The following is a 23,727-nucleotide window of genomic DNA, read 5'->3' as shown; positions in this document are numbered from 1 at the left end:
ATCTTTATCTTCACTGGCTGAACTGACCGACTCAGACACGCCTACCTTCTTCCTCTCACCTCATTGGTCGTTTCACTGCACGCCACTGCCACTCATAACCAGCTCTCCACCTGATTGGTTGAGTGGCACGTCACCCTCTTCGCCCTCCACACTTTCATTCACAGAGGACCATGAACGCAGCATAGGTCACCTCCACCAACATCCAGCACCTGCTCACCACTGCAGTACTGCTACTGCTCCTGTAGTACCTGTCCTGCAGTACCAGTCCTGCAGTACCGGTCCTGCAGTAGTGGTACTGCGGCACTCTTATAGCGGTACTGGTGCCAGAAGGAGCAGCAGCTCAGACACACCACCGTCTTTGTGTGAATCTTCGCCCACGTACATTCTCTGACTTCATTTACATTTTCAGTCTTTATTTCAAGCGGACACAAAACACAAAGAACAGAAACCCGTTGAGTCCTGTTCAGAGGAGAAAATCACACAAACCGTTGAGCCAACGTCCAGCTTAAATTTCCTTCAACAAAGAGCTGATGCATCTTGATGACCTTCTGCCAAAGACCTTCTGAGATCTGATTCACGTTGACGCAGCCTAAGAAATTCCAGAAGCGAACAAATCCAGCTCCCAACACACCACAGCTGTCTGATGTGTACGTTTCTCAGATCTTCAGTGTCATTTAAATACGTATAAAGATTCGACCGAGGCGCTGGTTCAAATGATGATTTTCATTTTGAAGACTCTACCTTAGCCCCAGATGACTGCCCCCTACAGGAAGGAACAGCAACGTGTAGTATCTCGAAGAAAACATGACGGGGACGTTGTAGTAGATGTGAGTCGGGGTCGGAGGTCACGGGATGCCGGGGCAGTTGGACTCATGGCGGCGGCGTTCTGGGCCTGAGGTCAGGGGATTTCTGAGTAACCAAAAAGAGAAGATGGTGACTGAGAGGGAATCGGACGGCGGCAGCTGAACCTCGTCGAGTCGAAACCCGGTCCGATCGTCGTTCACATCAGTCAGAAGCTCAGACCGGCACAGATCACTGGTTTCCATGACGTTTTCTTTGTTTTGTTTTGTTTTTGTAGTACACCTCCACTCTCATATACTCACTCACTTTTGTACATCTACGCTTGTGAGGACCGTCACTGACATACTTCTACACTGACGAGTTTTTTCCAATTAGGGCTGAATGATTTCAGGAAAGTATCTCACTGTGATGTAGGTCACTGCAGCTATTTTAATGAAGGCCTGGACTTGGTCGGGCAGCTTTATTTTGACAGCGCATTTCAAAGACAGTGAGCAATAAAACCAGAATCGAATCAATTGACTTGGAATAAATGAGTTTTTAAAAAACAGATAAAATGAAGTAACATGAAATAAACATAAACAAAATAATAACAACAGACCAGAAATACAGTTGGCATGAACCAAGATCTGATTGTACCAACCGCAACAGAAACTCATCCTGTTTCTACACGAGCTGAATCAGAAAAAACTAAGAACTAGATAAACTAAACTATGAATTCAGAAATAATAATCAAATGTATTCATAACATTCAAAAGATGTTTTATATTTGTTGAGAATATCGGTGATAACGACAATCTGCTGGCTGGTTTAAATCTAGCCGCTGAAGCTAACGTTAGCTTCACAGACTGACAGGACGAGTCACCAACAAGCTCCCGGAGCTCCTGATTCATCAGGCTCGGGTCTACCTGGCAGCTCACCTGCTGTCTGAGACTGCTCTGATTGGCTAAATCTGCAGTCTAGACTCCTCGCTCTGTGTCGGCCGTTTTGAACGGCAAACGTCTGTTTTTCCAAACGTCACAGGGATAGAGAGCGATCGTCCTCCTTGGCTAAACCATCTTTTAATAAAGGCCCCGGAGCATAGTCCCACCTCTTCATCAGCTACAGGTGAGCGAATTGAACAAGGGAACGAATGGCTGTTGACTAAACCCTTCACCTGCTTCAGCTCCTTAAGGCACCGTTTACTATAGTTTTACACTGGTTATATACTCATTAAAATCAGGTTTTGATTTGTGAAGCAAATAATCATTCAGCCCTGACTCTGACCCTGAAACTAGGCTCTAACCTTCCGCCTCTGAAGACCAGACGAATGTCCTCAAAGTGTAAAACCCACACTGGTCCTCACAAAGCTAGATGTACCGCAGCGCACACTTTTTTCTATTGTGTCATCGTAAGTCCGTTGGCGATGGCGTGACTGCGACTCACCTGTCTGTCCACCTGTCTGTCCTCAGACGTCTCAGGCCACCTGTCTGTCCGTCACAGACGAGTTGATCTTCTGTGGTTGTTCCGACGGGACGGTTAGAGCTTTCAGCCCTGTCAACCTGCACTTCCTCTGCACTCTGCCCCGCCCGCACTCCCTGGGAGCTGACATCACCAGTATGGTGGACGCCAGGTAACACACAACCCGGACAGGTAACGCATTCGAATGGTTCCACGCGTAGATCCACATCTGGAATCGGAACCAGAATCAGTACCAGAATCCGCTTCAGTGTCTTTAGGAGCTTTACATCGGTTTCAGACAGTGGACACGTGCAGCAGACGTAAACACGACAACGCAGCGTTTATATCCAGGTCAACTGCAACCGTTCAGCGGAGAGCGGGATAAATATTCACGTCGGCGTTTGTCATGCAGCGCGTGTTTTATGTGCAGCGTGTGCACGTGTTCTCCAGCCGTGTAGTTTATAACGTGATGAAAACAAAACTAATGTTTACACGTACACGGTTCGGTGCCATGTTGTATTGAACCATGATCCGTGATATATGATGTGTAACTTAACGTAGTCTAGAATAATATTGTGTAACTTAGCCCATGTGGACCCATGTGGACTTGTTGATGACAGACTGGAAACAGTCTGGTTTTTATTCTGAGGTCAGCTGACCATTGGACACGTAGACAAGTTACCATGGAAACCACAGAAACATCAACAGGGTTCTATCTTTAGTTACATGAAAGCGTCCCACAATCCTGCAGCAAGGCACTCACCCCCCTCCTCCCTCCTCCCTCTCCTCCCTCAGTCAGCTGTTCTCCTGCAGGTCAGAGGCGCGTTACCCGGACACGGTGGCGGTGACCTATGACCCCACCAATCGCTGGCTGTCCTGCGTCTACAACGACCACAGTGTTTATGTCTGGGACGTCCGAGACCTCCGAGACCCCCGCAGGGCGGGAAAACTCTACTCCGCCCTCTACCACTCCTCCTGTGTGTGGAGTCTGGAGGTCAGTTTGTGTCTGTGTCTGTGTGTGTGTGTGTGTATGTGTCAGTAGGTGTGTGTGTGTATCTTTGTTTGTGTGTGTCTGTGTCAGTGTGTGTGTGTGTCAGTAGGTGTGTGTGTGTCAGTGTTTGTGTATGTTTGTGTCAGTGTGTGTGTGTGTCTGTGTCAGTAGGTGTGTGTGTGTATCTTTGTTTGTGTGTGTCTGTGTCAGTGTGTGTCTGTGTGTCTGTGTCAGTTATCTACACAACGTTTTAAACACACCACAGCTGATCCAATTTATTTTACAGCTCAGAGAAAAAAACAGTTTCAGTTTTAAATGAACAGGTTTTTGTGTTTCGTTGTCGGTTTGAAGGGAAACGTCATAAATATCAGCTTGTATGAAACATGTAAAATCCCATTAAAATACCTTCACGTCATGGGTAACGGATGAATTACCTGAAGCTCAGGTAAATAAAAATTAAGGGATTCAAATACAGAACAGCTGAGCACCTCCTGCTGTGTCTCCCCCCGCAGGTGTACCCGGAGGGGGGAGGAGGAGGAGGAGGAGGTGAGGTGCGTCTCCCCACCGGCTCCTTCCTGTCCTGCTCCTCAGACAACACCATCCGACTGTGGAACATCGACGGACACAACGTCCTCAAAAGGAACATCCTGAGCCACGTAGGACAACACACACCTTTACATTCATGTTTACATTACACACCTACAGCTACACCTACGCCTACACCTGTACATCCCAGCTACACCGGACCTGACAGCCCTCCTCTCCTCACCTGACTCTGACCTCTGACCTTTGACCCCAGGACCTGCAAAAAGTCATTTACGTGGACGATAATGTAACGAGCCTCATGGACGCGGAGAGCATCACCATCGCCGGCGGCAACACAGAGAAGGCAGCGTCCTCGGGCTCAGAGGGTCAGCAGACAGACCAGAGCCGGGTGGGCATTAGGACCCTGAGGGTCAGTCCTGATGGACAGCACCTGGCCTCAGGAGACCGCATGGGCGTCCTCAGGTGAGGAGGGGGGAGTAGTGTGGGGGTTTAATCACAGGTGTGAGTCCAGACAGGCAGAAGACGGATAGTACAGGTCATAATGTCCCACCGAGAGCACTGTCACTGCTAAATCAGTCTAGTGCTGCATGTGTGTGTTAGTATGACGTTTATATGATGTGTGTGTGATGTGTGTGTTCGTAGGATCCATGACCTGGACAGTATGGAGGAGATCCTGAACGTTCAGGCCCACGACTCAGAGATCCTCTGCCTCGAGTTCTCCAAACCAGATACTGGTGAGAAACTACTACTACTCAGAATACACACAACATATAACACAATAGAACGCAACATATTACAATACATAACAAAATATATACACAATATACTGTGCATACGGGCAATATACAACAGAGTATAGCACCATATATATAAAACAACAAATACACATTTAACATTTTCATTCAATATATAACAACATGTGTAACACAAAATATAGTCAATACACAGTATAAACAAAATTTATTAAGAATGAAGAAGTTGAAAAACCCTCCAGGAATCCTTGAATCTTCGAACTTCACTGAATCTAAATCTCTGACTCGTCCAGCAGCTGAACTCCTGACGTTTCTTTCTACTGTGGAAATCAAACATTTTTCAGAACATTGGTCCCAACCGTCTGGTTCTGTTCTCCTAACGTTCTGGGTCATTATCCTGCTGTAGGACGAAGCCCCGACCAACCAGTCTGTCTTCCTTTGTTACTTGTCTCTCTCTCCCCAGTCTGACACCAGTTTACCAGTAACTACCTCCTGCAGCACAGTGTTGACCTGATGGTGAATCAGAGGGTGTAGCAACACACTTTGTTCCAACTCGCCTTTGTACAGACAGAGGGTTTGGAAGTAACCAACTAAAGGTTGGGCTCCTTTTCTAAAGAGCACTTGATCCTGTTGCTCCAATGAAGGAGACTAGAATTAAAAGGAGAAATGCAAATGGATGAGTAGAGAGATCTTATTTAGATCTTATTTGACAACGTGATTTATATTGTACAAAGTTTAAGAAGTCAAAATTGCCCAGTGATTGTGAGAAATATATTCATTTTAGAAATCAAGCCAGATATGAGTCAGAGAAATCAAAGTCCCAGTTTTATGTGGATGCTGCTGCTGGAAATTCACACCAGCCCAAAAAATGATGTAAAGTTCTTAATGAAATGAGCTCCACAGGAAAGACAACGTCTGGCAGTACTGGACTAGTCATTGAGGATAAGATGTGTTTTGATTAATGGAAGGTTTCTAGTTATTTTAATAATCCCTCAGATAGTAAATGCATCTACAAGTCAGTGTAAATTCCCATGTGAACTAAAAAGGGCTACGACTGTTCCCCTTTTTAAGAAGAATAGTAAATCAGATATTGACCAGTATCAGTGTTAACAACCATGTCTGGGTTATTGAAAGTCTTGTGTTTGAGCGGGTTGAGGAGTATTCAGTCCGACAAAGTTTTTCGTATGAGCTTCAGTCTGGCTTCAGAGCGGCACACTCTACCGCAACCTGTCTTATTCATCTGTTTGACTTTGTCAGACAAAATTTTAATGAAGCAAAGTATGTTGGCATGATCTTGCCTTTGACACAGTGAATCATACTATACTGCTTTCAAAGCTATAGTGCATGGGCTTTAGGCGTACTGCTGTAAAGTAGTTCAGTTCTTACCTTACAGGAAGAACTCAAGTCTGTGATGCTGAAGGGGTTGTATCAGAACCTCAGGATATTACACGTGGGGTGCCCCAGGGCTCTATTCTGGGGCCACTTTTATTCCTTATGTATATAAATGATATGCCAGCGGATGTGAAATGTAAGTTCTTGTTGTACGCTGATGATTCTGCGTCACCGGTATCTGGGAATGATGTCAGTGAGATTGAGAATACTCTTAGTCATGAATTAAGAAGTGTAAGAGAGTGGCTCATAGATAACAAGCTTTAGTTCATTTGGGTAAAACCGAGTCAAAAACAGGTGATGCAAAATCACTATTATTCTGTATTTATTAAAGGCATCCCCTCAAACTCATGTTGGTGGTGATGAATTCAGAAGGGTAGGACTGCTGCTTACTTACTTACATAAGCACTGTACATAAGTACACATTTGAGGTACTTGTACTTGAGTATTTTCATGTTCAGCTACTTTATACTCCACTGCATTTCAGAGAAAATATTGTATTTATCTGACAGCTGCTTTTACAGTTACAAAACATATGAAGAGCTTATAAAATATGATGCTTAGTTATAGATTGAACTGATTAAAGATTAAACACAATGTAAGTATAATAATTATCTAATGATATAATATATAATAGTTTAACTGACACATTTGACTGCATTAAATGCAGTAATACTTTAAGTACATTTTCATGATTATGCTTATATACTTCTCCTGAAGTAACATTTTGAATTCAGGACTTTTTTTTACTGGAGAATGTCTACAGTGTGGTATTAGTTCTTTTAGGTACCAATACTTTCTCCGTCACTGCCTGAAGAAATGATGAACAAAACCACTAAAATGTTGTCGTTAGAGTTACTTTTTAAAAACCGAGTCCTTTCTGGGTGTGACTTGGTGTGAGAGTCTGGCTGCTTCTGAAGCTGCTTACACACACACACACACACACACACACACACACACACACACACACACACACACACACACACACAAACACACACACAGACACACACAAACACACACACAGACACACACAAACACACACACACACACACACACACAGACACACACACACACAGACACACACAGACACACACACAGACACACACAGACACACACACAGACACACACAAACACACACAAACACACACACAGACACACACAAACACAGACACACACACACACACACACACACACACACACACAGACACACACAAACACAGACACACACACACACACACACACACACACACACACACACACACAGACACACACACACAGACATAATAAAACAGGCCAGTGAACGTCTCAGCTGTGCTACTGATCGATAGTAAAACCAACAAATTCAACAAGACTCTTTTCTGTCGCCCGGGAAACAACAACAACACAGAGAGAGGAATGCTGAGGCTTGTAAACACACACACACACACACACACACTCACACCACGTCGTCATCGGTTTAACAGCTTGAGTGACATCACTTCCTGTAGCTCCTTCCAGAGTTTGAAGGGAGGAGACTCAGCAGTCAGAGCTTCTCAGACTGTAATGAATAACTGAATGAACACTGAATAAATCCTCACAGAGAAACTTCTGTGTTAACTCCCGCTGAAGCAGCCTGTATGTGTGGAACTCAACTTCCCTGCTTTTATTCTGAAAGCTACATTCACATTCCAGACGCTTCACTTTTGGTTCAGACAGATTTTCACATCAGTACTTTTGAAACTCACGTATTTAGCTTTAACAGTCTGAGAGGAGAGAGATCATCTGCATGTGTGTTCACGTTGTGGCTGTAATGATCTCTGCCGCCTGTAGGGGACGCTGACAGCACTTGACATTGACTTATCCGTCTGTAAGATAAAGTCTGTAAGATACAGACGGATCATGTCATAATTAACTTTTCACGAATCTGGACCAAGTGCATTTAAAGCCTATGCTCTAACCTGTGTGTGAGAGTTACCACTGAACATGAACGGTCTCTGTCTGTCCGTCAGGTCTCCAGTTACTAGCCACGGCCAGTCGGGACCGTCTGATCCACATCCTGGATGCGGGCAGAGAGTACAGTCTGGTTCAGACTCTGGACGAACACTCGTCCTCCATCACCGCTGTCAGATTCGCCGGTGAGTCTCAAGACCTCCGACTCAGCAGAGAAATCCACGTAGAAACATGTAGAAAGGATCATTAAAGGAGCAGCAGTGGGAAGTAACTGAGTACATTTACTCAATTTTGAGGTACTTGTACTAGAGTATTTTCTTTTACGCTTCTGCTCCACTACATTTGTCCGACAGCTGCAGATACAAAACATATGAAGCTAAAATAGGAAGCTTTGTTACAAATGAAACATTAATCAATTAGTTATTGATAAAAAAGTGAACCCGCAGCTTCTCCGATACTTTGAGTCACTTTTCATGTAAGAAAAAAACATTTCATGGTTCCAGCTTTGCCTTTTGATAATTCTCCTTTATTTGAATGATCTTGAGGTTTGGACAAAACAAACATGGTGAAGGTTTCACTTGGGGCTCAGAGCAACTGCTTCTACAAACCAAACAATTCATTAACTCATCAAGAAGAAAATCAGGAGTCTAATCCATAATGACAATAATCATTAGTTGCCGTCCTGTAGAGGAACATGACAAAATTGACCATTTTTTACTATGATTAAACTCTCATCCCGTCACTGCAGTAGCTGTTTGAAGGCAGCAGTTTAGCGTGTGGCGGTGCTAGTGCTTCTTCTGAGGCAGAGGATCTGAGGAGAGTCACTGGCCCTTTGCAGGGTGTCAGCCGGTGAAGGTATTGATAGAAGTGACCTCCGCTGCTGGCGTTTATCCTCTGACTTCTCCTTCTTCTTGTGTCCATCAGCCAATGAGGGTAAGGTGAGGATGATCAGCTGCGGAGCCGATAAGAGCGTCTACTTCCGCACCGCCCAGCAGGTGAGAACCGCACCTGAGTGACATCACTTTCCTACCGACAGCAGGTTAAGTCTGAACACGTCCGTTCCTCTCAGTTTCAGCTCCGTCTTCTCACCGAAAGGTTCCCAGAGCGGAGAGAGTCGTGTTCTAGTGTGGACACATTTAGTCCTTTTCTCTGTTCTTCAGGTGTCTCGGTGGGGACGGACATCTGTCCAAAACCCTGCGAACTCAGGGTTCTCGTTTCTAAACTGTGTCTGAGCTCCTCACTGACAACGATGATGTCAGCATCTGTGGTGGAAAGTAACTAAGTACATTTACTAAAGTACTCTGCTTAGGTACAACTTTGAAGTACTTGTAATTACTGGATCATTTCCATTTTATGTTACTTCATACTTCTGCTACATTTATCTCTTAACTTTATTTACTTTACAGATTCAGATTATTAACGGAAAATATGATGAAGCAATGAACGGTGACGTCATTATTATGGTTGAGATCAGACTTTATTGATCCTGGGGGAAACTCACCCAGCGGCAGAATATCAAGTCATTAAAATCAGCTCCTCGATTAGCAGCTGCAACGTGAATGCATCAATAATTAAGATCCATTCATATCGTTTCTATTACTCTGCATGATGAGTACTTTTACTTCTGGTACTTTAAGTACATTTTGATGCTGATACTTTTAGCTGTAACAGAGTGATTCTACGCCGTTTACTTCTTCTTCTTCTGTGTTTAATGTTGTCATCAGTTCAGTTAATTAACTAACGTAGCTGTGACGTCGTTAACTCGGAGCTGCTTCACTGACCCACTGAACCAGATTCTTCTGAGTCCCAGTGAAAAGAAAAACCGCTGCACTTGGATTTTCAGTCAGTTACAATCTGAGTCCAGAATTTTTCTGGACTTTTTACTGGAGGAAAGACTGAAAAATGTTGATCCGTTATCACAATAGTCATCAACTAATATTCTGCCAATCAGTGAGTCGATTGATGAGTTGATAGAAAGTAATTCCTTTTATTGAATGTGCAGAAATGCGTGTTCTAGTTCCCCTGACGAGTGTAAACACCCCCCGAGTGTTTGGAGTCAAGAGTTGGGGTTAACTCCGTGTGTGCGGCTCATAACGTCCATGTCGTTGTGTTGTGTAATGAGTTGCAGTAAAATCATTAATAACATATTTCAGCTGAGGTCGGTTCAGGTCCAGCGTCACCGTCTCTAAACGCCACGTTTAATGTTTTCGTGTGACGCGATTGGAGATTGTGAATCGTTCAGTTATTGCTTTTCTTCCGTCATTACTTGGTTTTGGGTTCAGAATATTTCTGCTGATGTTTTTCTCCTCTTGTCCACTAATGTTCTCATGATTTCACATCTTTATGGAGGACACCTGAAGACCCCCCCACCTCCAGTCATGAGTCCCCCCCCAGATTTCTCACCTGCTCTCCTCTGTCTTCTTCTCTTCTTCTCCTCTTCCCGTGGTGGCGTGTGGTCAGGTGGAGGGGGGGTTGGAGTTCACTCGGACTCATCACGTCGTCAGGAAAACGACTCTGTACGACATGGACGTCGAGCCAACCAGGAAGTACGCAGCAGTGGGCTGTCAGGACCGCAGCATCAGGTAACACACACACACCTGTTGGAGAGGGAGTGTGTGTGTGTGTGTGTGTGTGTGTGTGTGTGTGTGTGTGTGTGTGTGTGTGTGTGTGTGTGTCCTAATCCACCTACAGCTAAAACAAACATGTCTGCTGGAGCATTACCCAGCAGGCAACAGAAGGAGGATTAGGATTAATGCCATGATGCGGTCTTCCTCTTCATCTTCTCCTCCTCTTCTTTTTCTTCTTCCTGTTTCTGTTTTTATTTCCTTCATCACTCTGAACATATAAACCATGACGGTGCGTTCAGGTGCTGCGTGGAGAATGTGTGCAGTGCTCTGCACATTCTAGGGTCAGACACATGCTATAAAGTTATGTAGGCAGGTATTTGCATGTTCTGTGTAGAAATACACACACTCACATACACTTACAGACACACCCACAGTTTTTCATTTGTTTTTGTTCCGTGTTGGTTTTCAAGGTTCGATTTTTTTTTTTTTTTTTTTTCCCCTGACTTTTCAACTCATCAGTAAAATCCCGTTTGACATAGAAAAGGTCTCCGATGTCCGGAACTTCACACCAGCACGTGAAAGTTTGTTTTCATCGTGAATTCAATGAGATGTTAACAATCAGAAACTTTTTAGGTAAAAGTTTACGAAGTTAGCGAAGGTTGAGTTTCATGTGGAAATAAATGATCATTCCGCCTCAGACCTTGATCCACAGAAACCGATCGTAGTATTGATTATCTCCCAGCAGGACGATCAGAGGAGCTCAGTTACAGTTAACACAGCGGAGCACAGCAGATAACACACAAACATCTTAGTGTTGAACTGAATGCCACTGGTCTCCAGTCTGGTTTCCAGTCTGGTTTCCAGTCTGGCTGCTCTGTGTGTTCACCTGTGTTGTCAGGCTGCCACCTGCAGGTCACAGAGGGAACAACACAAAGCAGAGACACACCGAGTCGCAGTGTGACTCAGGTTCTCGTGAACATCGGGTGGTTTACTCCAGTAAAAGTACAACCACGTACAAATACTCCGTTACAAGTTAAAGTCCTACATTCAGTACTTGACTTCGGTAAAAATACATAAGGAAGGTAGCGCGTAGGAAAGAGGAGGTAAAAATGATACAAGTAAGAACTACTATAAAGTATTAATAATCATAAATACACACTAAATATGGAAAATGGAAAATACTCGAGTAAAGTACAAGTACCTCAAATTTGACACAAGCACTGCAGTAAATGTATTTAGTGACCAATCCCAGAAGACTTTATTGGCATTTTTCTACTGCAGATCCTTGAATATTAACATGTCTCATCTAATATCTACTTTTATTATATTGTTCATCTTTTCTCTACAGAAAACAGCTGCAAAGTTGGTACTTGAAGTATCTTAAGGCAGCAGAAATAAAGAGAGTAAAACAAAGTCACAGTTTCCGTTTCTTTGTTTGCCTTTATTTTTCTGTTAACAGATAACAGGCAAACTAATCTCACGTTCCGGCTGCTCACCCACCAGAACGATTCAGACAGACAGCCATTAATAATAAATAAACATCAACAATCGACAGGGGGCGAGATGTTCCGAGATCTATGAAAAATACAACGCAAACGTACGACCATAAGGTGCCGAAACGGAAAACACGGGCCGGAGCACGGATCGGAGTCGGCTTGGAGGCTTTGGGAACGTAAATCCAGTAAAATGATGAAATAATAGATACACATCCAAACGGCCCCAGGAAGGAGTCGCACAACACAAATGTCGATGAGAAACCTTGGGTTTCTTAGTTTTTCAGCGTCAGCATTTCATGTGCACTAACCGCAGGATGATGATGATGATGATGAAGATAGAGCAGAGTCGTTGTGAGACTTTTTAACGAGACCGGTCCTGATGGATGGTTTTCATCGTTTTGTCCTCCTCCTCCTGCAGGATCTTTAACATCAGTAATGGCAAACAGAAGAAGTTGTATAAAGGCTCTCAGGGAGAGGACGGCACCCTCATCAAGGTAGGTCTGGTGTCGCCGTGGCGATGTGGTACGGACGGGTTACGCCGGTATTAACTCCTCCCCCTGCCCTCTCGTCCTCAGGTGCAGATCGACCCGTCGGGCCTCTACATCGCCACCTCCTGTTCAGATAAGAACATCGGCGTATTCGACTTCTACTCCGGAGAGTGTGTGGCCACCATGTTCGGACACTCGGGTCAGTGCCTCCGGATGATTCCGTCCAGTACTGTCTCCTGATTGTCTCTGTTGTTGGTTGTCTGTGGAAGTGTGTATGTGTTCATGGACGATTGTGTGTGTGCATATTAATATATGCATGTGTGAGTGGCCGTACAGACATATGTCTGTCTGAACTCGTGTATGTATGTCTCTGTTCACGGGTCTGTGGGGCTGTGAGTAGTTATCATCCTGACCCGACACCACCTCTTTCTGTCCCTCTCCTCAGAGATAGTAACAGGTTTGAAGTTCAGCAGTGACTGCAGACACCTGATCACCGTCTCTGGAGACAGGTACGTCCCACCTCGCTCAGCTTCGGTCCACATGTTTAAGAGAGTTCCGAGAAGTCAGCACCGAAAAATGTCAGTCCGTTTGTGTTTACATCAAATGCTGTCGTTGACCCGATTCATCCTCATGAGGAGGTTCCCATTTGTTTTTCAGCGTGGATCGACGTACGTATGGATCGGTCTGTAAAACTACTTCCTGCAGGTTTCAAAGAGCTGCTGCTCACTCTCACGTGTTCTGTGAGCTGTAAACTACGTGATGTGACTGAGATGAAACACATCAGCGCCGGTGTGGATGTTGACATTTGTTACCAAAGTTATAAAAATCAGCATTTCATGGGCTAAAAACGGCTCAATAGGCCATTTGCTGTTTTAAATCGTCCTGAACCTTTCAGGACCAACGCTGACCAAAGAGTCCAGCGTTGGGACTTGTTCGCCTCATGAAGTTTATATTAAAAAAAGAAAGCTAACGTCCTGTACTCATGCGGCTCAGGACCACCACGGTCCCCCACCACACTGATGTCCGCTTCAGGGGATTCTGGAGGGGAAAAGACCTCCACCCACATGGAGCCCTGTAGTACAGGCGCCTTACGGTCACTGAGCGCCTCCTGCGCCCGCCCGCCGTGGGTGGAGTAGCAGCTGGAGGTCAAGTTACACTTGAATTAAACCTGTGTGTGTGTGTGTGTGTGTGTGTCACTGTTCATTAAAAAAAACTGAGGGAAAATATTTGTTTAATACAAGTTTTAAAAAGAATCGTGAAATGGATTTTAACGGCAGGATCCAAATTAAACACATGATAAAAGATGATACTAAAAATAATCAGACAACGAAGAGAAGAAACAAATATAAGGGATTTACAGTAGTAAATTCTGTGTATTCAGAGAGTAATGAGGATTTCTGAAATATAGAAAAGGCAGAAAACTCAAAACAAAATTTATGCTTGGGAATCCATCAAATTATAAAAACTGACAAAGTATTTGAACTAATTGTTCTGGTTTTAATAAAATACAGTAATATCACTTGAAGCGTAAAAGTTGCTAATGAAACCAAAAGTCTTGCCAAAAATTCAGTTTGATGTTACAAATTAAAAACCAACCGAGGAATCTGTCTTTTCTGCCAAAACCTCAAGTAAAATAGCAGCAGTTTCCACATTTTTCACAACCAGAGAATTAGTTTCAGAATCTGTCTTCATCAGAGTGGCCTGAGGTTTGGCACATTCAGCCACTGAAGGAGACCCAGTATTTAAAAAAGTCGTCATCATCATCGCACGGAAAATTTCGTACTAAAAGATGCAATACAGTGTGTTCCATGAAAGATGGAACATGCATTGAAAATATGCAAAAGTTCATTTAAAAAAAAAGACAATAATTCAAACTTTGATATCGCTGCGTTATTACGTTCATCAGGTCCAGGCTCTGAAACCAGATGAACTTTCACAACAAGTTCTGTTTTATCCTGTTTATTAAACATTATTCCACATTCAGCTTATATTATATGTTATCACATTCTTTATCGGTGTGCATCTCTTCTACTAAAATTCTCTCCAGTCCTTCTCTCAAAATTAGATGAAAATTATTTGTTCAATAACTACAACTGAAAAGACTCAAACTAATGTCCCGTGTGTTGTTGCGCAACAGGGAGGCGTCGTCTCACCGTGTCGTCACCATGTCGTCTGACAGCGACAAAGAGGAGGAAGAGGAGGAGGAAGAGGAGGTCGGCTGTCCTTATATGGTCACAGCAGGAAGCCAGGAGGAGGTGGAGAGAGGTACGTTACCATGGTTACACATCGAACACAGAACCAGTGACATCCAGACATCCAGGATTCCCAATCAAGCTGTTTTCATTTACATGTTTTACTGCTTCCGTTCTCAGACAATGGAACGAGTGTGAAACAGTGACTGAAACGTGGCCAATTAAGGCTGCATGTTAAGCATCAGCCACTTCAAGCTGCTGCTCTGCTGCTAAAGTCCTGGTTCTATAACCAAGACGTCGTCTGACAGAATCACCAGACACATGAGTTAAAGACGACGGCTGAGCTGAGATTTCAGGTGTATTTACCTGTAAAATGATCAGTCGGAGAGAAAGTTAGAAGCTCATTCAGTTGAATGAGAGGCGTAGAGACGTGTTGCCTGCGGAGGGAAAGATCGACCTCGTGCTCGCGGGGCAACACTGGCGACTCTCTTCTAAGTAAAGTAGCTCAGGTTTTCCCAGAAAGTCGCTGGATTGGTTGCTAAGTGCTTTTTAAAAACAGTCACTAAAAGGGTCTGAAAGTCGGTAAATCTAGCGACAAAGGCAACGCTGCCTATAAACGTCCCCTGGTGACGCAATAGCAACTGTTTGTGTCGGTTAGCTTTGAAAGAGCAGCGACCAATGGGGGGACTCCAACACTCGGCCGGCCAACCAATAGCGTAACAGCAGCAGTCAGTCAGGGACACTGGCGTTTACGGGGCCGGCCCCGCTGCTGCGGTCCAGCCAACAATGACATCATGGACTTGAACCAACAGTGTGTCAGAGTTTGGAAAGCAACTGTCCGATGACGGCGTGTGCATTCCTGTTTGTGTCAGCAGCTGATAAAAATAAAACGTGTCCTGTTTTTCTGTGGTCTCCCCCAGATGTGTGCGAGGACAAGTACAGCTCTCTGGACTCTCAGCACTGCAGAGACAGCAGGAAGGTCAGAGGATGTGTCCTTCAACACTGAAGTGTTTTATTATTCGCCTGACACACAATACATTTAATCTTTACACAAAAAATTAACTGTAGATTGATCAATAATAAAAATAGTTTTTTGTTTAGTCAAAATGTCAGCAACTGAAAACTGAGCCCAATGTGACGTCAACAGAGTGGGTTTTATTTTAGTTTAACATTTGAGTCGGGTTTGAAACCGACTTTCACTCTGTAGTTACAGGATATTTGTCAAGATGAGAACAGTCAGATCAGTTTCTCTCGGGTCTCCTCAGGAGGTGTCGGGGGCTCGACTCCCCCGCCGTCGCTGGTCCAGGAGGACGGGCAGCGCTGATGGTGTTCTGATGGTGAAATCCATGTTGGACCTGAGACTGCTGGACTCTTACCACCCCGACAGACCTGAGGAGCAGCAGGTAGAGCAGCAGGAGGTCAGCATGCGTACAGATACCACAGACCAAACTCCACAATAAAAAACCCTAATTTTTCCCCACGGGACGTGAACAAAGTTTTAATGTTGCATTTCGCCCTCCCCAAAGACAAAGACCTGCCCCCTCGATGGGAGCCCCTCCCCCTGCAAGCCGAGGAGGGGTCAGGGTGTGGAGGCGGGGCATAACAGGACCAGTCAGGAGCTGGGGAGCACCATCAGTCTGCAGGTCACCACTGCATGGGTGAGAGAACACACACATACTCGCCCATCAACCAAAACACACACACACACTGTTTGGCTAGTTGTAGTCAAATGTTCTAAAATCAAGGTTCACTTACTAGGTTTTTTCAGAGCTTTATCTCGTGTCTCAGAGTCTTCTTCAGTGAATGGAACTTGGCTCAAGTGTCCCATGACTTCAGTCACATGATAACAGGTGGTCGTATAGAGGCAGAGGTCAGAGAAGTTATTCCCTGAGGAAGACCATGAGATATGGTTGAAAGCTCCTGAAAACGCTAGCCACCGAACTTGAAATTTGGAGAATTGTGTTTCATCGGTGAAGAATGAACCTCAACATTCAGACTGATTGAATGGACGGTGTGTGTTTCTGCCTGTCCAGGTGGAGGACGACGGGGCGAGGACCAGTCATAGGCCAGACTTCATTCTGCTGTCCAATCAGAGCCCAGACAGGGAGGATCCAGTGCTGTATCCCGACCAATGGGAGGACAGAGTGAGCCTGGCAGGCAGGTAGGACGGTTCCTCTTCTGGTTTCAGGATTTATTAAGACTGTATGTCCCGCCCTTCTAAACCCGCCACCTGCTGTCAGTGAGTTCCAGGTGAAGGAGGTGTGTCCTGCTGCCGCAGGTGGACGGCAGGACAAACCCAGTCCAGACAGCGGCTGCTCACTGGGATTCAACTCCAGACTTTCCAGTCCAGACAGACCTGCAGGAGACGGTGAGACAGAGATTAAATTTTGGTGTCCCTGTCTGTCACCTATCAGTCCAACTGTCTCACTCTCGCCTTTCTGTCGCTCAGACTCGGAGCCCACTGAGCCTCTCAGTGTGGATGGAAACTCCTCTGAGCTGGAGATGGAGGAGGAGGACGACGAAGACGCAGGAAGAGGAGGAGGAGGAGGTGGGGAGGTCGGGGGGTCTCAGCAGGTCCCTCAGACTCCAGACCAGGAAGCTTTCCTGAAGGAGCACTTTGTCACCCTGGCCAACCTCTCGGCCTCAGGTACAGCAGTTCACGGTCTGAAACACACCATCACCAACACCAGCACCACTGTACACTGTCAGCGCAGCTGCTGAAAACCAAAACCAGGAGCTCAGAGACTAAAGAGCTTGAGAGCTGCAGAGGTGACAGTTTATTGCGGGTTCATCGCTACCAGACACACTTTAACTTTACACACAGTCAGTTCACGAAGACCATAAAGACCCACAAAACGATCAAAAGGATGCAAGGACCAAACAGAGACAAAAAAGGACAACCAAGTCTGGGGGTCCTATGTACGAGGGGTAGGGGGCCTTTTACCTGTGTGTGCCCAGGGGCCCATTGTCTCATAACCTGTCCTGAGCCTCGACCTAGAAGGTACAGCAAGACGTGTGCAGCAGCTTGGTTTTGGCAAGATTAATAATAGTCTTGGAAACATTCACCATTAAAGTCAAACCTGAAAAAATCAGGGCCTTGTCCTGGAACATTTACTGTCTGGACTTATTTTGTAGAGTGGCCTTGCGTCATGATGCGTATTCCCAGACAAACGGCAGGTGTTGCAGGCTGAACAAAACACAGACAGTCCATCTTGGCCGTAGCAGTCGGGGTTTTTTCTCTAAGTTAATGGATATACGCTGTGTGTTGACAGGGAGTCCGAGCAGAGCGTCTCACAGCTCCAGTGAGAGTCTCAGCATCTCCTCCAGGTTCCTCTCCCAGAATTCAGCTGGAAGGTAAAACTTCAAATCACCGCTTCACACTCTGATCACAGCTCATGTTCAGTGGCAGACTGGGACTGTGAGCCTGTATCAGTCGGATGTCCCCCCCCCCCCGGTTCTGTCCATTGTCCTCACGTCACGTCAGAGGCCGCTGTGCTTCCAGGATCATTCTCTGCTTCTGTTTTTCTCTTTCTTCTCCTCCTCCTCAGTCGGGCTGTGTTTCCTCTCCTGTCCCGGACCAGCGGCGGAGACGGGGAAGGAGGAGCAGGGGAGGTGAAGGCCCGTCCTCTGGTCTCGGAAGTCCGACCTCTAATGGAGCAGCACCAGAGCAGGAGGATATCATGGAACCAGGACCAGACCTCCTCACTTCACGACCAGATCCCATCCCAGAACAGGACCAACATGGACCAAACACAGACTCCTCAGGTCAAAGACCAGATCCAACAGGGTACAAATCAGCTCCAGAGCCGGGTTGAGGAGGAGGAGATCTCCTTGGCTCTGCAGGCCCACCGGCCCTCCCCAATAAAGAAGAAGATTCAGACAGCGTTGGAGTCCAAGAGGAACCTGGGCCTGACGACCCGGGCTGCTGCCTCCCACCTGACCCCCTCCCCTGGACTCCGGAAGGCCCAGTCAGTCCAAAGCCTGCTGAGCGATACAGGTAAATCTCTAAACATCAAGAAAGAAAAATGACCAGATGAATTATGACCAAGACTTAAAGGACTCTAGACTTGTCTTCGACTTGTCTTGAAGGACTTAACTCAACTTTTTCTCTCTCTCCCTCAGGCGATCCCTCTCTCACCCAGTCGACCTCTCGTCCATCCAGAGAGGTCCCCCTTCAGCTGCTCCTCCCCCCTCAGCGTCCCACCACCCTACCCTCCTCCCCCAGACGTCCCCCGTCATCCACATCCCTACCTCCTCAGAAACCCAGCCCCGCCTCCCCCAGGTCCCCCCAGCAGGAAACAGCCGCTGCTGCCACCATACTGAGGAAGTCTTCATCCTCCTCCTCGACTCCGTCAGCGCCGCGCTCCTACATGAGCCCCACCGCCAGCTCCATGGCCAAGATGTCGCGCTCCGTCTCCATGGGTGACGGCCTCAACATCCCCGAACCCGCCGAGGATCCCGCCGTGACATCGTCGTCGTCAGAGGTAACCACCTCCTCTCAGGTCAAAGAGACTCCGCCTCCTCTGGTTGCCGTGGTGCCCTCCAACGCAGCCCTGGCCACGCCCGCCCACGCTGCCGTTGTCCCCGTCGTCGCCACCTCCTCCTCCTCGTCTTCGGGTAACCATGGTAACCAGACGGCCCCTCCCTCCCGCGGTCTACAAGCTCGGGTCCCCGGCAGCAGCAGACCGCTCCCTGACAAACCCTCAATCGCCTCCTTCTCACCATCATCCAAGACCGCCGCCACCTCCTCGTCTTCTTCCTGCTCCTCATCTTCCGCGTCTCGGCCTCCGCCGGTCTCCGTCTCCCCCCTGACTCCCCCGCGGCAGGAGGAGGAGGAGGAGCCTCAGACTCCTGCGGGCAGCGGCGCTGAGCAGAAGGACGACGCAGGTTTGGACTATCAACCTCCTCCCCCTCCTCTTGATCCCTTCATCCTGTCATCTCTCCATCTGGGCTCGGGGCTCTGGCTCTGCCCCTCCTCCTCACCCTCCTCTTCACCACTGCACTCCTCCTCTAGCTCCGTAGCGACGGGTGAGACGTTCACTCCTGTTTGTCTAATGTTGTTCTTCACCTGTCGTCTCTTCTTCTCAACATCTCGCTGTTTGTTTTGTACTTTTCTTTCTGTTCTTTTTCTTCTTCTTCACTCCCTCCATCATATCAGACGTATGTTTAAAACAAGACATCAGCAGCGTCTGGACTGAGACTCTGATCCCTCAGGTTCTGGGTTTAGGTCAAACAGTTAAAGTAATGAGAGAGAAAACAGGTTACACAAAACCATCAGTTCCAGGGGTTTTTCCTCTGCTCGGCCAATGAAAACCTTGAAGAGCCAATCGGCTGTCAGTATTCATGTTCTAACAACTTCAGAAATGAAAAATGAAATCACACCTGCTGTTCACTTTGACTTCATCCCTCGGAACTGGAAGGTAGAAAAATCGGAGTGACCTTAGCTTCCGCTTCTCTCTCTCTCCCTGTGCAGACCAGCGAATCAGTGTGGAGACCTGCCGGGCTCTGACCAATGAGCTGCAGAGCTGCTTTAAGAGAGCCACACACCTGTACAGGAAGGTGAGTGTCAGATGCTGCATTCACAACCCACAGTAGATGATGGAAAGGTTCAAATATAAGACTATACCCATGAACTCTGGCTGATGTGAGACGTCCATGTTTGTTAAGTCAGATGTATCCGAGCTTTCAGAAGGGGGGGGGGGGCAGAACAAAGCAGTGAATCACAGAAATAAAACGTTTTTTTGAAACGTATTTTCTGATTGGTTCACGACGGTTATGTTCTAAAGCAAAAATAAACACGCCCACAACTTGTGAGTGTGTGTAGCTCAGCTCCGCCCTCGGCCAAACAGACACAGACCTGCAGCTCTTTATACGTCCATGACACCGAGTGAGAGGACAGAGACGGAGACAGCGATGCGGCCTGGTCCCGCCCTCACGCCCTGCGGGCTGTTATTGGCTGGGGGCTACACACCCGCTGCCCAAAGGTTGGCGCCCAGAAACGTGGCAGAGGGCAGCGTCTCTGCAGACACACACACACCACACACTTGTACTGGGCCACAGGTGATGACTGTTGGACCCTGTACATTGTTTCTTAGGTAAATCCTGCACAGTAAACCTTTAAGGGGTTCGTTGGTGTCTGTTTACATGGAGGAATCTACACTCAGCCGTCAGTTTATTAGGAACAGCAGCTCAACCTGAGTCAGTCTGGTCCCACAGTCCTGTGAAAATCCTCCTTCACGAAGCTTCCGATGTTCAGTTTGTGTTCAAAGTGTCTCAGAAGTGTTGATTCACCTGTGTGACCAGTTTGGAGGCTGCAGTTTGTGCTGCTGTTGAACTGTAGTGCGTTACACACAGAGGTGTTTCTGTTGTTTGGTCTGTCCTCATTGACTTGAATGCAGTGGACAAAATAACAGGAACACCTGTCAACATAACGCAGACACTTTGAACACAAACTGAACATCGGAAGCTTCGTGAAGGAGGATTCTCACAGGACTGTGGGACCAGACTGACTCAGGTTGAGCTGCTGTTCCTAATAAACTGACAGCTGAGGGCGGTATCCGATTACACAACCTTACGACGAGGTACGTTGTGCTAAGGACGGTGTCTTAATTATGTTCAGTATGACCTCAGACTTTGAGGAGGTCGGATATGAACAGGTCCATTCTGTTAGTTCAGTGGTCTTTAAACCAGCTGACTACAGTTAGTTGCGGCGCGTTTGACGGCATGTTAACCGCGGTGGGACGTCAGACCGTCGGAGCTGCCAGAAATCCACCCGATTGTCTCGGGGTCAGCTCGTTCGTTGATCAGGTGATCAATCTGACATCATGGCCTCAAACTCGACGTCAAACAACAACCAATGTGATGGAAGTTTGGCCCGATTCAGGGTTCGGATCGGCCCGATTCTGTGTAGTGTCTGTCTGGGTTCAGTTACTCGCTAGTTTGGTTGCTAAGAACTGAGGAAGGACTTCACACTCGAACAGAGTCTGATCGAGTCCAGCAGGAGATCCTCAGGAACCCTGAAGGACCTTGAAGGTGTCCGGGGACCCTGCGGGATCAGCGGTTTTTCCAGGGTAACCTTCAGTCTGATCTCACCTGTCTCTCCTCCTCCTCCAGGTGAGTGGCTTCTCCACCGATGACGCCGCCCCCGACCAGCGTCAGATGGCGGTCCTCCTATCAGAGGCCTTCCGGGCCATGAGGGCGGAGCTAGACTCCCTGCCACTCAGTGCGCCGGGCATGCTGGGGGAGGAGGGGGGGCTGGGAGGAGTTGGGGAGGTGAAGACAGCGGCTCTGCTGGAGGAGTACTCTCTGCTCCTGCTGCAGGCCGTACACCGGAGGATCAACACCACCACATACTGAACTTCACCGATCCTCTTCACCTCCTCCTGAGGATCAATTCAACAGCAACGTTCCTTCTTCATCTCCTCCTCTTCCTCCTCTCATTTCTTTTCTTATCCTCCTTTTTTCCCAAAACCAACTTCTCCATCATTTTCCATCTCAGGCTCCTCCTCCCTCTTTGCGCTGACTTACTCTCCATCCTTTCCCCTCGTCCTCGTCCTCGTTCTCGTCCTGCTCTCCCTCCATCAGTCAGCAGCACTTTAACCAGTTTCACCAGTTCAACCAGTCGGTTTCACAGTGAGGTGAATCCTGCGCTGCATTCAGGGAAAATGGGAGAAAGAAAGACCCACTACAGACTGAGTCTGTGTGACTAACATGTCCATTAGGTCATTGATAACTGAATGAACCTCTGGACGTGATGGACGTTACCGAGGCGACGGCAGCGGTAAAAAAGAAAAGCTGTGATCTTCACCGACTCTGTGGTTCTACTCCGACTGCTGGCGTCTCCCCTTTCTCCTCCGCTTCTTCCAAAACCATTGCTCCTCTGCCTCCTCCTTTTTTCTCTGTGCAGCGCTTCGTCCTCTTCTTCGGCCATTTTATCTTTCTCACCCCTCCCCCACTGCTCCAAAACCACCATCTTCTCTTCTTGTTTCACCATCATTTCTTCCTCCCCCTCCTCGTCTTCACAGATGAGGGATCTGAAGCCATTTTGATTTTGTCTGAATTTTTATTCCTTTTTAATTGTATGCTAGAATCTTTCCGGTCTAAAAAGACGAGGCTGTAATTTGACCGTTTTGTAAAAACCCGAGTCGACGTTTTTAACGAGTTGTTTTTTAAAGACTGAACCACGAGGAGGTTCTGACTCCTTGGGCTCCATGTGCATTCCTTAAGGTTCCCGCCGTTTGTTCGGAGGGCGTCAGAACGAGTGAGCGGCAGCTTCGGTGTCCCGTCAATCTGAAGGATCGGTCGATCGTCGATTATTGATTATTGTTGTAGAAACGTTCACGTTAGGCTGCGGAGAAGAGACTTTATAAAGCAGCAAACAGCAATATGAGACTTTCTGTCACTGTTTGGTTTGAACAAACTTTATTGTTTCACTGTTGTTTGATGTAAATTTCCTTTCCTGAGTTCGGTTGAACCTGAGAGAGACGAGCAGCAGAGCGCCACCATCAGGAGATCACGTGTGATTTTTACTGTTTATTTTCTGAACCGACTGTTCCTCCTGAACCGTCGTCACACTACTGAACACCGACTCACACTGTCTTCACCTGAAACTGACAGGACCCACTTCACCGACTGATGTTTCTAATGTTAACGGAGGGTTTTTTAATTGCTTTTATTGGGTTGAAATCTGGGCTCGGACGGTTTCTAACGGTTTGTTGTAACTCTGACTTTCAAAGTTCGGTTTGAAACGTTTTCATGTTTTTGTCTAACTTTAATAAAAGTTTGAGACCTCTTTTGATGTTTGTGTCTTTATGAGCGCTTGAAGCTGATTGGACGTTGTGAGGCCTCTGAGCTGACTGATCCCTGTGGAGGTCCATCACCGTGGAGCACGTTCTGGTCGCAGGAAATGCATCTCGGGCCACGTTTATACCTGGCATTGACATGGGTGTCAGGTGACCTAAGTACAGGTGTGATGCGTTGAGATCCGATCACTCAGATCGCATTCGGAGGGGGTCTGGACCGCATCTGGACCACGTTCTTTCGGCAGTGTGAACACTAATGTGTCCGGGGCCACACCGAAGGACGATCTACTCAACTGACGTCATCATTCGTACTCATGAAGTTGGTTCTCAAAATCGCA

General features: G+C 46.8%; 1 protein-coding gene across 1 annotated transcript in view; it reads left to right on the top strand.

Moving 5' to 3' along the window:
- Positions 1-23,368, top strand: part of mapkbp1 (mitogen-activated protein kinase binding protein 1) — a 46,789-nt gene extending 23,421 nt beyond the window's left edge. The window contains exons 8-30 of the mRNA XM_040137453.1: positions 2,250-2,410; positions 3,034-3,232; positions 3,742-3,885; positions 4,029-4,237; positions 4,418-4,509; positions 7,905-8,030; positions 8,770-8,840; positions 10,306-10,427; positions 12,327-12,402; positions 12,484-12,595; positions 12,842-13,064; positions 14,534-14,661; positions 15,509-15,567; positions 15,854-16,006; positions 16,115-16,246; positions 16,622-16,749; positions 16,829-16,956; positions 17,038-17,235; positions 17,861-17,942; positions 18,137-18,585; positions 18,711-19,616; positions 20,062-20,147; positions 21,702-23,368. Coding sequence (XP_039993387.1) covers positions 2,250-2,410; positions 3,034-3,232; positions 3,742-3,885; positions 4,029-4,237; positions 4,418-4,509; positions 7,905-8,030; positions 8,770-8,840; positions 10,306-10,427; positions 12,327-12,402; positions 12,484-12,595; positions 12,842-13,064; positions 14,534-14,661; positions 15,509-15,567; positions 15,854-16,006; positions 16,115-16,246; positions 16,622-16,749; positions 16,829-16,956; positions 17,038-17,235; positions 17,861-17,942; positions 18,137-18,585; positions 18,711-19,616; positions 20,062-20,147; positions 21,702-21,944 — 4,227 coding nt within the window. The 3' untranslated portion in view covers positions 21,945-23,368. The remainder of the gene's footprint in view (positions 1-2,249; positions 2,411-3,033; positions 3,233-3,741; positions 3,886-4,028; positions 4,238-4,417; positions 4,510-7,904; positions 8,031-8,769; positions 8,841-10,305; positions 10,428-12,326; positions 12,403-12,483; positions 12,596-12,841; positions 13,065-14,533; positions 14,662-15,508; positions 15,568-15,853; positions 16,007-16,114; positions 16,247-16,621; positions 16,750-16,828; positions 16,957-17,037; positions 17,236-17,860; positions 17,943-18,136; positions 18,586-18,710; positions 19,617-20,061; positions 20,148-21,701) is intronic.
- Positions 23,369-23,727: the final 359 nt, after the last annotated feature.

Source organism: Xiphias gladius, chromosome 10 (assembly GCF_016859285.1).
Source record: "Xiphias gladius isolate SHS-SW01 ecotype Sanya breed wild chromosome 10, ASM1685928v1, whole genome shotgun sequence".
Lineage (NCBI taxonomy): Eukaryota > Metazoa > Chordata > Actinopteri > Istiophoriformes > Xiphiidae > Xiphias > Xiphias gladius.
This window is presented reverse-complemented; position numbering and strand designations above follow the sequence as displayed.